The sequence below is a fragment of the Gigantopelta aegis genome, chromosome 13, assembly GCF_016097555.1.
Source record: "Gigantopelta aegis isolate Gae_Host chromosome 13, Gae_host_genome, whole genome shotgun sequence".
NCBI classification, from domain to species: domain Eukaryota; kingdom Metazoa; phylum Mollusca; class Gastropoda; order Neomphalida; family Peltospiridae; genus Gigantopelta; species Gigantopelta aegis.
Genome location: NC_054711.1, coordinates 35,065,151 through 35,082,419, shown reverse-complemented (window position 1 = coordinate 35,082,419; position 17,269 = coordinate 35,065,151). Strand labels below are relative to the sequence as shown.

The following is a 17,269-nucleotide window of genomic DNA, read 5'->3' as shown; positions in this document are numbered from 1 at the left end:
CTGTACATGTACCCATGGTCAGTCTGAACATTTTACTGTGTTTTGGCGGTTGTAAGTTAGTTTGGTTTGTTTGCTTTGTAACCTTGAATGAAAATTTGTGTATTCCACCAATAATTTAAACTTATTTCTTCTGATATTTGCATTTTTCAATTTTCTGTATCACACGTGCATGTTCTATCGATAACATGTCTTATCAGACATACATACACCATGACATCATGGTGAATATGTCCAAGTGTGTGCATGAAATTGTCATTGAAAGGAGTTTGGCAGATGAAATATGGGGATAATTTTGATTTTAATATCGGGGTACACAGTCGCAAAAATGTAAAATGAAAGCTCGATCGCGAATTATTTTAGCCAGTGCTATCCTGTCTGTGGGATGATGCTATTAATGAAATTTTTTTGCAGGTTTCCTCTCTATGACTGTCAAAAATGACCATATGTTTCACATCCAATAGCCGATGATTAATAAATCAATGTGTTCTAGTGGTATTGACAAACAAAACAAAACAAACTTATTTTAGCTGTGAAATAATTTGCGGATATGGTATATAATACTATTTTTTTATCTGCTTTGTATACTGGTATGTGTGTTGTAATATAATAGTACTAATTATGGTATGTGCATTTTATTATATACTACTAATATAGTACTAATTATAGTACTTGCTTTGTCTGCTGAATTTTGTGTTTCTATGTGGTTGTACATGTATGTCATGTATTTTTTGTTAACTAATTTGTGACGTTTCTGAAATGTATTTATGTTAATTTCCTCTAGAGCTTATCCTTATAAAACTTTTAAGTCTTAAACAGCTTCCAGTTTTGTTCAAGTTAAAAAAAAAAAACAATGAAATAAAAAGTATCTACAAATTTGTCCAGTATCCCATAGATGACCATATGAGCCTACATGTATGTGGTTATAATTGTTACATGCAATGTTTCAATCAACATATAAACCACAGATATAATAGAAATACTTCAACATCTCACCCTTGAAATAAATCACAGGTCCAGCATACTTTAGGTTTGGTTATGTTGTGCGTTATGTATTTAACATTGCTTTGCTTATTTTGTATGTTTTGGTGTCTTAATCCTTAAATTGAAGTGTGAAGTTTCCAATAAAATATTAATTGCAATTTGTTACAGTTAATGTATGTTCCAATATATATATATATATATGATCTAAAATTTATTATTAAAGTGTAGTTGATACAAAATAATATGTAGTACAGTTAGTGAGTTTTTATAGGATCTCTGATTACAAGGGCTCATCCAAGAGAGGGGACTATATAGGGACCTGTTCCTGCCGCCCCCAAAAATATTCAAGTGCCATTTTATTTATTTACAATTCTCATTTCATGAATGTCAAACTTTTATTGAAGTGCCCCTTTAAAGAGTTGGTCCATGTGTTTTTTTCTGCTCTCGGTCCACTCCCTAAAATAGTTTCTGGGTCTGTCCTTGAAACATGATGTCATAAAAAGGGTGCATTTTTTTAGATTTAAGGTAACTATATTGGTATGAAAGTAACTAAATCTAATGGGGTTTTTTTTTTCATTATTAAAGACGGTACATTGAATTTGTAAGTCAGCATTAATGTTAGACTTGTGGTATTAATGACCTTGGTTTTAATGCTTTACAGTAAGCCTAGAGAAGAAAGAAACAACCTTGCATTGTCTTTGGTTCCAAAAAGCACAAGTTCTTCTAGTTTATCATGGGACTCCCCACTTCAGTCAGCACATGAGAAATATCTCTCTTCACACGAATTTCAGTAAGTATCTGTTAGGTTTTTAACATTGTTGTTGTTGTTTTTTGTGTTTTTTTACTTCTTTTTTTTTAACTGATGTATATGCCAGTAGCATTCCTTTTTTCCCCCTTCCTTTTGTTAGAAGCTAGATGCACAGTTTTAAAAATTAAAATAAATGAAACATTTGGTTAAAAACATACCACTTTTGACGGAATTAAATTTAGTTAGCACTCTCCCTTTGACATTTCAGCCAAATGTTCTCATCAAATTTATAATACTTTGGCTACTAAATCTTATTTTAGAATGTACTATATGATATATATTGTATGAAAACACATTTATATAAAAATATTTTAAAAATATATATATATATATATATATATATATATATATATATATATATATATACTCTTCAAAAAAAGTAGGGGAACTCTAATAAGAATTTACAATTGCCAAAATTGTAAGGTATATTAGCTGTCGGGAATAATAAAACAATAACTACTGTATGATCAACAGAATGAAAAAGGTTGACGGAAATAATGTTCCACAGTGATTAATTGACCTTCCTGGAAATTGTCAAAATTGAGAATGACACCACGAGCACGTGTACGGGGCAACTGTGTGATGCACGTGCAAACTATGGAATGTGTTTCGGTGTGTTGATAAACAGACATGAACGTTATTTACTAGGCTGTCTGTGGTCAAAACATATGTTCGGTCTAATAGTTGATATTAACATTAATATATCAGGTCTCCTACTTTTTTGGAAGAGTATATTAATTAAACTGCAATGGTAATACTTCTTGTACTTGCTGAAATAGTTTTATATTTTGTATGGTTTTAACATTTTGATAATGATATTGGAATCTTTTTGCAAGTGATGTTTGTTCAAGGTCTTTAATACATGGCTTTTGTGAATTGTAAACTTGGTTTTAGAAAAATTAATAATTTAGTTTTGTTTTCCTGGGTTTAGAATTTGTTATAGATATTAATTTGCTTTAAATACATCCAGGCTTGCTTTTACTTGTACATGTACATGCAGCTATAGATGGAAAATATGTACCGGGTCACATTGGAAACAGGCAACCAGCTACACAAACACAATATAAATGTTTTCCATTTATGTTCTGAATCTTATGAAAAAGTATTGAAAAACAAAAGAGAAAAATTTGCTTGATCAAGGGGAAGGTTCGACTGCCCAAACTACCCTCTGCACACACTCCTATGTTTGTAATTACATAAGAACTGCTCATCATTTTAAAATAAATTTATTGATGTACAACTGTCACAAACATCATAAAATTGTATAGCGTATATAGCGAAGGATTTTAAACTAAACACATCAGAAAATGACGTCATTATGTCAAATGGGACATCATTAGGTAAAGCAGATCATGGGAAGAATGTTAGAAACTGATTAATGAATTATGTCTAGTTTTAACTAAATAAGTTGTGTTGTTTGTAATTATAAGAATTGTTTGTCATTTTGTTGTGAATTTATACGCAATTTTATACAATTTGTGACTGTTATACATCGATAAATTCACACAAAAATGACGAACAATTCTTATATGCATCTTCAAATAAATAAGTGAGGTTTTTTTAATTTTGTGTTCAGTATATTTTAAAAACAGAAAGCCATGTTTTATGTTAATTGTTTTGATTTACTCAAACCTCAAAACATCCATTTACTCAAACAGTTCTTAATAAATCGTGTTAAGTCGTATTTCTGTGCAGAAACTGTTATTTGTTTGAAATCCTTAGTTTTATTGCATGTTTTATTCCTTTGATGATTATTTTGATTGCAACACAGTTACTGTAGCTTCTTTGATGTTTAATATTGTCTGGAAAAGTACTTTGTTTGATATTTATTTGGTTTGGAACATATAGTTCTGTAGTTTCTTTGATGTTTATTTGGTTGGGAACAGTAGTTCCTTTGATGTTTATTTTGTGGGCAAAATAGCAGTAGAATATCTTTTTTTTCTTTTTTGTTTGTAGGTAGCAGCTGAGGTATATATTGCATGTATGTTGTTGATAACTTTGTAAAACTTCTATTCCTTTTTCATGTTTTGCTTTTCTTTTTTGTTTGTTTCATTTATTTATTTTTGGAGTTTTTATTTTTATTTTTTTGTATTAACTGTCTTTAATTTTTCTCTAAAATAGGTCATGTTGTTCTGAATTAGTAGCATGGTTTGTTTCAAAAACATTTGCGTCCAAAGTCAAAGTAATAAAAATTGCCTTTGTTATGTGGAAAATGTAAATGAAAATATTTAGGGTGCCAAGGCAAAGAAGGGGGCACCATGGCCATTGAGGATGGACTAAGGCAGATGAGGAGGTCGTAAAAAAAAAACCCTACATAATACATATACCTACTTTTTCTGTGTAATCCATGATTTAAAAAAGAAAAAGACAAAATAAGCTGCATCCCGGCATCAATTCTGCAACTTTGGTCTGACCAGAGACCAACTTTTCTCCTTTTTTTGGTCTTAATATTATATTTTTAAGAATGTTTTTTATGTTGGCTTTTTTCTTCGCTTTTTTTTTTCTTTTAATTTTAGCACAAGAATATCATTTATGTAATACTTAACACTAAATTCATACTAATATTAAATAAATAACACCAAATTGATACTAGTATAATTGAGTTAAATATTTGATACATTTTATTTTTACTTACCATGAAGATTGACTTGTTTTCTATATAAACAAATCTGTACAATTTTGTAACATGGTTTACTATAGTCTTAACACTATGAAAGTTTGAAAGTTGCATATAAAATATCTCTATCCTAGTCAGAAAGTGGGTTTCTTCTCTCTTACTAAATATTTGGTTTTCTACACAGTATGAATAACTGCAGTCACAAATTAAATTCTATGACAATCAATTATGGATGATTTGTCAGTTACCATGGCTATTCACAGATTAAAACGTGCTGGAGTGTAGGCAGTTAATGTTCCCTTTAGTTAAAGACAACCGTAACAGTACTTTCTTTGTTTAAATCATTTAATGTGCCTATATCCAGTAAAGGTTCAGACATATCCATCCTACACCCAATGTCTGTATAAACACTATACTAATCAGGGCTTCTAGAATTTTTATAAAATCCACTAGGCATGGGATGAGTTATTTTGAATATTTACTAGCCACATTTAAAAAGTCCTACTTGTTGATACAATTTTATTAATAGTAATATTGTCACCTAAAGAAGGAGATAGAGCTTAAAAACCTTAAGATTGGGGGGTGGAGGTGGGGCAGGTTTATATTTACAAAATATACTTAAATGCAGCATTAAACAACTTTTGTTTTCACTAGCCGTCGGGCATGGCAGTGGTAGTTATTTACTAGTCCAATATTGAATATCACTAGCCATGGGATAATCTAGAAGCCCTGCCTATAATATTCATTGGCATGTGTTAGTTGATGTTCCACCCATCCCCTGGTAAATTTGAAAACCACAATCTCCCGTCATTGTTTATCATATTGTGCTGTTAACTTTCTTTTGTTTTCTACTAAACTGCATGGTTTTGTTCTGCAAAAATATTTCATTCAAACAATAGCATGCTTTGATAAAACTAACACAAAGTATTTAATTTATACACTAGCATGCTTTAATAACAATTTAATATTTAATGTATATTATTTTATTTATACAACTAATTCTTTATACTAACATTTTAACGTGAGTTTTCAAGTCCTTCATATGTGTGTGTGTATATATTTATTACATAATGAAAATATATCTGTATTCTTATTGGTCAAAAACCAGTCACATGACCTTCCGTAAATAGTGATATTGCCCTGAGACGGTCCCACCAGTCCATCAAAAGTGATATTGTCCTGACCAATGAAAATAAAGATGAGAAAAAATTCTAGCCAATTAATGAGTAGGTAACATAATGCAACGTCAACTGCTAATTCTAATGTAAACAAGCACAAACTTGTGACAAAACTCTTTACGTTTAAAAAAGATAACATCTTTAGTCATACTGAGTTTAATTCCACAAATACAACAAAAACAAGGTCAGTAATTGTCAGATTGTTTATGGAATATCTCGCAGAATTAGAAACATGCAGTTGGAATCGGCATTCTCAGGATCTAACAGCAGCCCATTGGAGCTCATACCCAGTTGACCTTTCAATCGACCAATCAAAACCTTACTTGCAAAATCATGCCAGTGATTTGAAAAGAATTTGAAAACATTCGGGATTATGCCGAGGGTATACGAAATGATTCGGGTGAATTACAAAGTATGCCGGAAACTAATTTCAATATAAAATTTTATATAAAATTCATTTCAAGACAAGAAAAAACCGTGCTGGTATAGCCATAATCCAGAGTTTATACTGCACTTTTTCCCCTGTTTTTTCAATGTTGAACTAGACCAACAAGTTCGCCTATTGCATAAATAGTCTCGCCCGATATTTTTAGAATTTGTATGCTCCCGAATAATGTTATAAAAGGCGAAGTGTACTTGGTCGATATTTAAATTGTTATTTATAGATGAAATGTCACCTTGACATGGGAGTCCACGCAATGCTGTTAGATCTACTGGTGAGACCAGTAGAGCTAATTTTAATCAGATTGGGTAGGGTAGGTCAGGGCAGGGTAGGGGTGGTGTAGAGTAGGGTAGGGTAGGTTTGGGGTTGGGGTAGGGTACATGTATGTAGTTCAGTTGGGTACAGGTACGGGTACTCTTTTTACGTGCCCCTATTCACTTAAGGTTCAGGCACGTCCATCCCGGATTTGATCTCTGACATTGCCAGTGACCAATTCCAGGGCGGAGTTCAGTTGGTGGAGCACACTCCTGAGGTGTGAGGTGCCTTGGTCATAGGTTCAAACCCTATTGGTGGAGTCATTCTTTGATTGCTTTGTTGTTGTTGTTTTATCAATATCACAACTAGTGACAGTGTATCAAAGGTTGCAGTATGTGCTGTCCTGTTCTGGAAAATTATGGTTCATATAAAAGATCTTTTGCTGCTAACAGAAAATTTAGCAAGTTTCCTCTAAGACTACATGTGAGAATTACCAAATGCAGGGCTAGCTCGAGCTGGCACTTTCCAAATTCACCAATTGCGAATTTTGAAAGTAGTTGTCAAATTTTATTTTAGTTTGTCGAAATAATTTCATGTAATAATTGACATTTTAAAGAAAATAATTGTTTATTTCTGCAATTTTTGAAATTTAATAAACAATTTGGTGAAATATTTAGCTCACCCAGAGCTAGCCTTGCATTAGCCAGTGAACAGTTAATTAATGTGCTCTAATGGCGTGATTCAGCGAAACACGCTTTATCTGAAGACAGTGTTTCAGAATTTGTGCTCTACTGGTATCATTAAACAAAACACTTTATAGAGATTATTATACGAGCTTGTGTGTTGTACTGGTTTCATGAAACGAGTGTCAGGATTATTGTACTGCCCGAGCGAGAGTGAGGGTAACACATGAATCCTGACACGAGTTTCGTAATGTCAGTACAATTCACATCGTTAGTGTAATAATTTCTTTATTATCCACAATATCCAAATATTTGTATGAATAACAAGCTCCAAACTTGTCCTACCATGTCATAACGTTTGAAACGTAACTTAAAAGAGACAACGAAATGACTTCATTTTCCGAAATGATGTCATTTTTGTAAGTGTTTACACTGAGGAAGCCACATTAAGTTATGACATCGCTACACAAAATTACGTCATTCGTGGTGCACGTGAAATCATTATGTCACATGTGGGTCATACTGATTATATTTCCCTGAATATCTTGAACTATGTGGATAATAAAAAATTGTATTCCACTCTGCATTGGATGTAGGAGAGCACTCACTTGAAGCAATATAGGTCATAGGAGAGATCTCCCTTATTGAAATCTTTTAAAGTTAAAGTTTGTTTGTTTTGTTTAACGACACCACTGGAGCACATTGATTAATTAATCATCGGCTATTGGATGTCAAATATGTTTGGTAATTCTGACATAGTTTTAGAGAGGAAACCCGCTACATTTTTCCATTACTAGCAAGGGATCTTTTATATGCACTTTCCCACAGACAGGATAGCACATACCACAACCTTTGTCCAATTGTGGTGCACTGGTTGGAACGAGAGAGAAAACCCAATCAGCTGAATGGATCCACCGAGGTGGTTTGATCCTGTGACGCAAACACCTCAAGCAAGCACTCAACTGACTTGAGCCAAATCCCTCCCCCACTGAAATGAGAACACCACCCCTTCATGGTGCATTTTATATCAACGGTCATGCATTATGGTAGTACTGTCCTGTCATGAAAACATGCAGATAAAAAGTCCCTAGCTGTTATTTGTTCAGAGTAGCCCGTGTAGGTCAGGTCAGGTCAGGTCAGGTCAAAGGTTTTTACATGCACATTCAGAGCAAGCTGTTGTAGCGCACGCCTGTCATGGGCGCAGGTGCTGGCCTCAGCCTGCTCCTCTGTCCAGGACAGGAAAGGTAGGCCATGTAGCAGAGTGTCTTGTTTTTATTCTCCCGCTATCTAGACCATGCGGGTTTTGCCATAATTGTATTAAACAACATTCTGGGGTGTCATAACAGCCAATTTTTAAAAACTAAGTCCAACTTTTTAACAGGTCTAACATGACTTTAAAACCAGTCCAAATGTTCAATTCATTTCACAAACTCAGACTAATTTCATTAGCCATTGATCAAAAACACTGAACTTCAGTCAGACATGTACTTGTAAAAAGGATATGAGAGCAAATAATAATACATTTAAGATGATTTTTCTGTAACTACAGTAGCCAATAAATAACCCCAAAATTGTATACAAGAGGTTATTGTGTTTTATATAGCACCCTTACACAATAACAAGCAATAACAACCTAAAATTGTATACAAGAGGTTATTGTGTTTTATATAGCACCCTTACACAATAACAAGCAATAACAACCTAAAATTGTATACAAGAGGTTATTGTGTTTTATATAGCACCCTTACACAATAACAAGCAATAACAACCTAAAATTGTATACAAGAGGTTATTGTGTTTTATATAGCACCCTTACACAATAACAAGCAATAACAACCTAAAATTGAATGGTGTGTTTTCGTTGCAATTCAGTATATATTCAATTATTAGACTGGTGTCAGCTCATGGAGTTTAAATTAAACATTTAATTTTCTCAATTAGTTTAATGACCAAATGTTTGACATCCAATAGCCAGTGATTAATAAATCAGTGAGCTCTAGAGGTGTCATTTTGAGTAGTTTGTCCCATTTAACTTTGTTCTTTTGTTGATCTAGTTGTATTAGTTGGAGATCTACTTTATATATATAAATTTATACCTGTATGTAGATGGGACAAAACAGGGAAAACTTATTTCAAACTTTTTAAGCAGACAACATTCTTCACTATGGATAAGTTTTGTTGTTTAATTTTTATTTTCACTAATGTTTTACAGTTTGCACATAATAATACTAAAAAAGAAATCTTGTTTCCAATGCAGTTTTCCTTTTCTTTTTACCTCAAGTTAAATTGGAATTATTGACACAAGAAAAACTTAAAACGGAGGAAGATTGATACAGGGTATATGTCTTTCATGTAATACATACTAATTTCTTCATTTAGAGAAAATGGTCACCTAAACGGTGGTATGACAATTGACATAGACCCGAAAGCCGACAGAACTCAGCTGTATATGGAGTCCAACAAGGAAGAAATGGCCAAATGTCTGGAACAGGAAGTGGAGGGGTCCATTGTAGCCCTGTGGAAGATGGATATTCAGAATGTAGCGAGGGCGAAATCGACCGTCACATTCGGATTGGATCCTGATTTACCCCCTCCGCCTCCACCACTGTACATGGACGCCAGTTCCTCCTCATCCTATACGATTCCTCTGCCACCTCCCCCACCCCCAATGTTCCTAAGGCACCCCCGTCCAAGAAGTGAAGTGCTGAACACTGGGGTGGTGGAGGATCCGGCAGAAAGGTATGTATTGTCAAACAGGTTACAAGCCTCACCTTATTAGTCTCTTGAGATACTGAGCTGAAATTTTATGTATAGCTTTATCATGTACTGTTACAGATCAAGTTTGATGGCAATTTGCCCATTATTCACAGAGTTATGGCCCTTTAATTTATTTTCCAGACATCTTTTTTGCAATGCCTCAAGAGATTGAGCTGAAATTTTTTATATAGTTTTATCATGTTCTCTTACAGATCAAGTTTGACTTTCATGGCGATTTACCCACTTATGGTCCTTGAATTTAGGAGATACAGAAATGTGTTGGGCCCTGTAGGGGACATGCAATGCTTTAGCATTATTGTCAGAATGCTTGTTATTATATTATTTATGAATGTCAAATATAAACACAACAACAGTTTTAATAAACTTGCATTCTCACTACTTCCCCATCTTATAACATAGTTTACTAATAAAAATACAAACACAACAACAGTTTTAATAAATTCACACTCACCTCTCTATATAGTAACATTGTTTACTAATGCAAAATACAAACACAACAACAGTTTTAATAAATTCACACTCACCTCTCTATATAGTAACATTGTTTACTAATGCAAAATACAAACACAACAACAGTTTTAATAAATTCACACTCACCTCTCTATATAGTAACATTGTTTACTAATGCAAAATACAAACACAACAACAGTTTTAATAAATTCACACTCCCCTCTCTATATAGTAACATTGTTTACTAATGCAAAATACAAACACAACAACAGTTTTAATAAATTCACACTCACCTCTCTATATAGTAACATTGTTTACTAATGCAAAATACAAACACAACAATAGTTTTAATAAATTCACACTCACCTCTCTATATAGTAACATTGTTTACTAATGCAAAATACAAACACAACAACAGTTTTAATAAACTCATGTTACCACTATTTGTGGTTATTGTCAAAACAACATACATTTGTTGCCTTGTTTTTAATATTTTGTAAGACAAACCAGCGAAGAGCATTCTGTCTCTCAGTCTAAAATGGAGAATAATACCTTTTTCATGTGACGTAGATAGCCAGTATAGCCACACGACTTTGACAAATATCACATATGGCGGTATAAGGAAGTTAATGTTGATGATATTTATAGGATAGTAAACAAGCTTCCATTTCATATCAAGTTTATTTCACGAGTGAAATAATTTTCAATTGTCACGAGCTTTAGCGAGTAACAATGAAAATTATTTCACAAGGGACATAAACATGATTCGAAATGGTAGCGAGTTTAATATCCTATTTATTGCCCATAATCAGTCTTAATTCATATCACTCAACTTGTTTGCTTGGCGTTCCTATAAGGTTGTATTGCACCAGTCTAGTAGGACATAATACTTTTATATGTACGAAGATATTTTTAACCATATACATGTAAGTAATAATTTGTGTAATTACACACCGGTGTAAGATATTGCTCATGTCATAAGAATCACACGATATCTAACTAATCGACGTGACGCAGTTCACATGCTGACCCAATTCGTAGAAAAATAACGTGTAGTAGGTCTCGACATCTGTTTACTTCTGCGTTGCAGTTTGTTTGTAGTTGGTTTTTAATAAATAAAATACTAAACTAACTTGCCTGTTATACCATTGTTATGAAACTCATGAACAGTGTTGGTATCTGACTCACTTTCACTCGTTAGATAACAAAATGTTCACTCATTTCATAAAAATGGTATGACAGGTAAGCTCGTTTAGTATTCTATATTTATGAAACAACCGTATAAGAGACTGCAGTTTTAAAATGTATTTTGCATTAACAAATAATGTTATATTATCATGCAGAGAGATGCATGGGACTAGTAGTTGTGTTTGTAATTTGTGTTACTAAACAACATGTTATAAGATTGAGGGGCTGTGTTAGTTTTGTTTGTAATTTTGTATTAGTAATAAATTTATAAGATGGTCGATGTGGGGCCGGGGGAACTAGACTGTTACTTTAAACTTTTTTCTGATATTTTGCAGACAAGCTGTAATGTCTAAATCGCGGAGTGACAATTTCATCAAGAACGGCATGGCTTGCGTGGACGACCACTCCCTCGTCAACCTGCGATCACGTCTGAGGAAGACGAACTTCAACGTCAGTGAAGGCACGCTGCGGCGGGAAAACGATTCCACCGTCACCCAGGTCGACTTCCGGCATGTGCTCAAGAAAAAAGTTACCCCTGTGGAAAATGGACAGGAAGTAGATATAAGTGCACTGGATTAATCTTTTTTGATAAATTCAGGATCATGTGCTGGGGTGTCAGTCCTTGTAGACGTGATGCAGATTGCCTGTTGTGAAGTAAATAGAGATTATTATACAAGTTTGCGTGTCGTACTGATTTTATGAAACAAGTGTCAAGATTTTTTGTATACATGAATCCTGACACGAGTTTCATAAAATCAGTACAACTCACACGCGAGTATAATAATTTCTTTATTATCTTTATTATTATTGTTTTTTGTTTTTTTTATGAATAACAAGGACCATTTCAAAATATTTGAACCACAGCTAGAAGGAGATAATGAAATGACGTCATATTTCATATGCACAGTCACAGCTTGGACTGGGAAAGCAACGTCATGTTATGACGTCGCTTTTCACAATTATGTTGTAACACTTGCTATTACACTTGTGCTTCGTATGATTATTATTAACTCAATTATGTTGAACCATGTGGATAATAAGGTGAACAAAATAGATTTGTGTGAGGCTGTGAATTTTGGTTTGCCCTGACAAGTTGACTAGCTGTGTTAGTATAGTAGCTAGGTCATCAGTAAATGTTTCCTTTTTAATTTTCATTAGTGTTTTTTAATTATTATATTTTTTAAATGTGAACAAATATGTTCGACAAAATGATTGGAGATAGCTTTTTGCTATTGCTTGGACTACAGCAAATAGATTTTCTTTTCAGATTATCATGTCAAAAGTAGGGGCCATATTTGTATATAATTATGGGGAAATAACTTACTGTATTTGTGCAGTTAATAAAGGGGAGACAAGTTAGTATATAGGCCTAAACCCTTTCCTGTGCGGGATGGAACACTTGGCAACAGTTAGAACTTGTGCTCATGACAGCCATGCACTATAACAGCTTGCTCTGTATTTGCATGGTAAACAAACTGAACCTGTATACAATGCAGGTAATAAAGGGCAAATAACTCTGTTTAGTGCATTTAATTAAGGGCAAATATCTCAGTGTATTGGTGTAGGCAGTTAAGGGGAATAACTCAAGAGTATTGATGCAGGTAATTAAGGGGAATAACTCAATGTATTGGTGCAGGTAATATGGGGAATATAGCTCTGTATATAATGCTGGTAATTAAGGGCAAATAACATTGGTGCAGGTAAATAAGAGGAAATAATTTAAAGTATTGGTGCACATAATTTAGAGAAATGAGCAATAAAATGTCTGCTGAATGATGTATTTCTAAAATTGCAGGTTATTTTACAACTAACCATACAACCAGCAATACATATCTGTTCAAGACTTGTTTTCTAAATATACCTATTTACTTTGAGAGTCAAAATGGTGACAATGTGAATTTTTTCTTCTTTTTCTGGGTCCGTCCCTGATCACTAATTGCCGACCTGTGTTGTGTTCCAAGGTTTTAGCTGGCTATGTTACCTTGATATTCTATGCAAATGTTTATACATGTACATATTTATTGGACAATTTTAATTGTATCGTCATACTGTAGTTATATATTCATTATCGTGATAAGCTTATGCCTATGATCAGCTGCTTCTGGTTTTTCATACATTAAATATAAATAATTTATTGCTTTTTGTGAAATGTTAAAAATCGTGACTGATAAAACTATTTACAAAACAAGAGTCAAGTTCTGTGGTGACAATGGGTAAGAAGTGACAAGTTCTGGCGCTTAAAGCTAAACTTTATTTTTCATATTGTGATCATAGTTTATGAAACCAAATATCATGTACTGATAATGTTTATTTGTTGTTAGGTATTTTGTGTTTCCACTCATTTTAACAATTTGTATGAAGGTCAAAATAATGAATATTCATTTCATACTGTAGATGATATCCACAGATAAATGATATCACTAATCTAACGCTCTCTCTCTCTCTCTCTCTCTCTCTCTCTCTCTCTCTCTCTCTCTCTCTCTCTCTCATTCATCTTCTCTCTTTTTTAATATTCGGCCATAGACTTATCAAAATTATTAATATATTGGCTGCTATATAAATAATTGATGATATACTATATAATTGAAAATATGTATGAAATATGTTAATTACACTGTGACAGTAATAATTCATATACTAACGTCAGTTGTAATATTTGTAATTTTGATAAAAGGATATGGCTGAAATGTCAAGGGAGAGTGTCGACTGTCTTTATTGAAGTGCCTGATGGACCCCATCAGTGGGCCTATTGGGCTATTTCTCGTTCCACCTGGTATATCAAAGGCCATGGTATGTTCTCTCCTGTCTGTGGGGTGGTGCATATAAAAGATCCCTTGCTACTAATGAAAACATGTAGTGGGTTTCCTCTCTAAGACTGTCATAATGATCAAATGTTTGACATCCAATAGCCACTGATGTGCTCTAGTGGTGTCGTTAAAACAAATTAAGTTGTACTTTAATCAAATATAATCATAAGGATGATACAGCTAATTGCCAAAAAAAAAATTGTGATTGATTTTGAAGTAGCATTAAGTTGGGTCTTGTCTTTACATCACAGCATTGTAGAATTGGGAGGGCAGTGACATATGGTGACTGAATTACATTTAGAATTGGGAGGGCAGTGACCTCTGGTGACTGAACTACAGCATTGTAGAATTGGGAGGGCAGTGACCTCTGGTGACTGAACTACAGCATTGTAGAATTGGGAGGGCAGTGACATATGGTGACTGAATTACATTTAGAATTGGGAGGGCAGTGACCTCTGGTGACTGAACTACAGCATTGTAGAATTGGGAGGGCAGTGACCTCTGGTGACTGAACTACAGCATTGTAGAATTGGGAGGGCAGTGACATATGGTGACTGAATTACATTTAGAATTGGGAGGGCAGTGACCTCTGGTGACTGAACTACAGCATTGTAGAATTGGGAGGGCAGTGACCTCTGGTGACTGAACTACAGCATTGTAGAATTGGGAGGGCAGTGACGTCTGGTTACTGAACTACAGCATTGTAGAATTGGGAGGCAGTGACCTCTGGTGACTGAACTACAACATTGTAGAATTGGGAGGGCAGTGACCTCTGGTGACTGAATTACATTTAGAATTGGGAAGGCAGTGACCTCTGGTGACTGAACTACAGCATTGTAGAATTGGGAGGGCAGTGACCTCTGGTGACTGAACTACAGCATTGTAGAATTGGGAGGGCAGTGACGTCTGGTGACTGAACTACAGCATTGTAGAATTGGGAGGGCAGTGACGTCTGGTGACTGAACTACAACATTGTAGAATTGGGAGGGCAGTGACCTCTGGTGACTGAACTACAGCATTGTACAATTGGGAGGGCAGTGACCTCTGGTGACTGAACTACAGCATTGTAGAATTGGGAGGGCAGTGACCTCTGGTGACTGAACTACAGCATTGTAGAATTGAGAGGGCAGTGACCTCTGGTGACTGAACTACAGCATTGTAGAATTGGGAGGGCAGTGACCTCTGGTGACTGAACTACAGCATTGTAGAATTGGGAGGGCAGTGACGTCTGGTGACTGAACTACAGCATTGTAGAATTGGGAGGGCAGTGACGTCTGGTGACTGAACTACAGCATTGTAGAATTGGGAGGGCAGTGACCTCTGGTGACTGAACTACAGCATTGTAGAATTGGGAGGGCAGTGACGTCTGGTGACTCAACTACAACATTGTAGAATTGGGAGGGCAGTGACGTCTGGTGACTCAACTACAACATTGTAGAATTGGGAGGGCAGTGACGTCTGGTGACTGAACTATAGCATTGTAGAATTGGGAGGGCAGTGACCTCTGGTGACTGAACTACAGCATTGTAGAATTGGGAGGACAGTGACATGGTGACTCAACTACAACATTGTAGAATTGGAAGGGCAGTGACATATGGTGACTGAACTACATTTAGAATTGGAAGGGCAGTGACCTCTGGTGACTGAACTACATCATTGTAGAATTGGGAGGGCAGTGACATATGGTGACTGAATTACATTTAGAATTGGGAAGGCAGTGACCTCTGGTGACTGAACTACAGCATTGTAGAATTGGGAGGGCAGTGACCTCTGGTGACTGAATTACAGCATTGTAGAATTGGGAGGGCAGTGACCTCTGGTGACTGAATTACAGCATTGTAGAATTAGGAGGGCAGTGACCTCTGGTGACTGAATTACAGCATTGTAGAATTGGGAGGGCAGTGACGTCTGGTGAATGAATTAATATCATTGTAGAATTGGGAGGGCAGTGACTGAATTACATTTAGAATTGGGAGGGCAGTGACCTCTGGTGACTGAATTACAGCATTGTAGAATTGGGAGGGTAGTGACCTCTGGTGACTGAATTACAGCATTGTAGAATTGGGAGGGCAGTGACCTCTGGTGACTGAACTACAGCATTGTAGAATTGGGAAGGCAGTGACCTCTGGTGACTGAATTACAGCATTGTAGAATTAGGAGGGCAGTGACCTCTGGTGACTGAATTACAGCATTGTAGAATTGGGAGGGCAGTGACGTCTGGTGACTGAATTACAGCATTGTAGAATTGGGAGGGCAGTGACCTCTGGTGACTGAATTACAGCATTGTAGAATTGACGACTGAATTACAGTATTGTAATGAATATTCATGAAACTCACACCGTCCAACATTCCTGTGAGATAACAAGCCAAACTTCTTTTTTTTTAATTTTCATATCAACTCGCTCCAAAATAACATTCCAATTATCAAACATGTACATGTATGTTTTTAGATTTGTAAATGTTTCAACTTATTTTCATGCTTATATCCAATTACGGTTCAAGCACTTTGTTAACAAATACATGTAGCTTGCTATTTCTTTAACACTGTGATATTGTATACTGGTGGAAAAAATAGGGGATCACACCAAGAGTGACAGCAAATACTCACTGCAACCAAACCCTTTAATCCAGTGTCAGGAGTTGATGTGGTTACTGGTAGTCAGTTCGACACGGCTCATATTCAACCACACATTATAACTGTGTATGTTCCAGCCAGTGCACCACGACTGATATATCAAAGGTTGTGGTATGTGCTATCCTGTTTGTGGGATGGTGCATATAAAATATCTCTTGCATACTAATGGAAAAATGTAGCGAGTTTCCTCTCTAAGACTATATGTCACAATTACCAATTCATTTACGTCCAGTAGCCAATGATTAATAAATCAATATGCTCTAGTTGTGTCGTTAAACAAAACAAACTTTAACTTTGTATGAATACATACATTACTACACTAGTGGTAAATTAAATTGGGTTTAAAATTCCATGTGGCTCCTTTTTTTCTTTCCATCAGTATATATTGAAGTAATAATATTGCACCCTTGAAGTAATACAGATGTACTTATTAAATGTGTGTATATT

The 17,269-nt window shown here is 35.0% G+C and overlaps 1 protein-coding gene across 1 annotated transcript in view; it reads left to right on the top strand.

Annotated features, from left to right (window-relative positions):
* Positions 1-13,824, top strand: part of LOC121387291 (myosin-IIIb-like) — a 104,600-nt gene extending 90,776 nt beyond the window's left edge. Inside the window, exons 35-37 of the mRNA XM_041518313.1 lie at positions 1,643-1,771; positions 9,344-9,703; positions 11,716-13,824. Coding sequence (XP_041374247.1) covers positions 1,643-1,771; positions 9,344-9,703; positions 11,716-11,959 — 733 coding nt within the window. The 3' untranslated portion in view covers positions 11,960-13,824. The remainder of the gene's footprint in view (positions 1-1,642; positions 1,772-9,343; positions 9,704-11,715) is intronic.
* Positions 13,825-17,269: the final 3,445 nt, after the last annotated feature.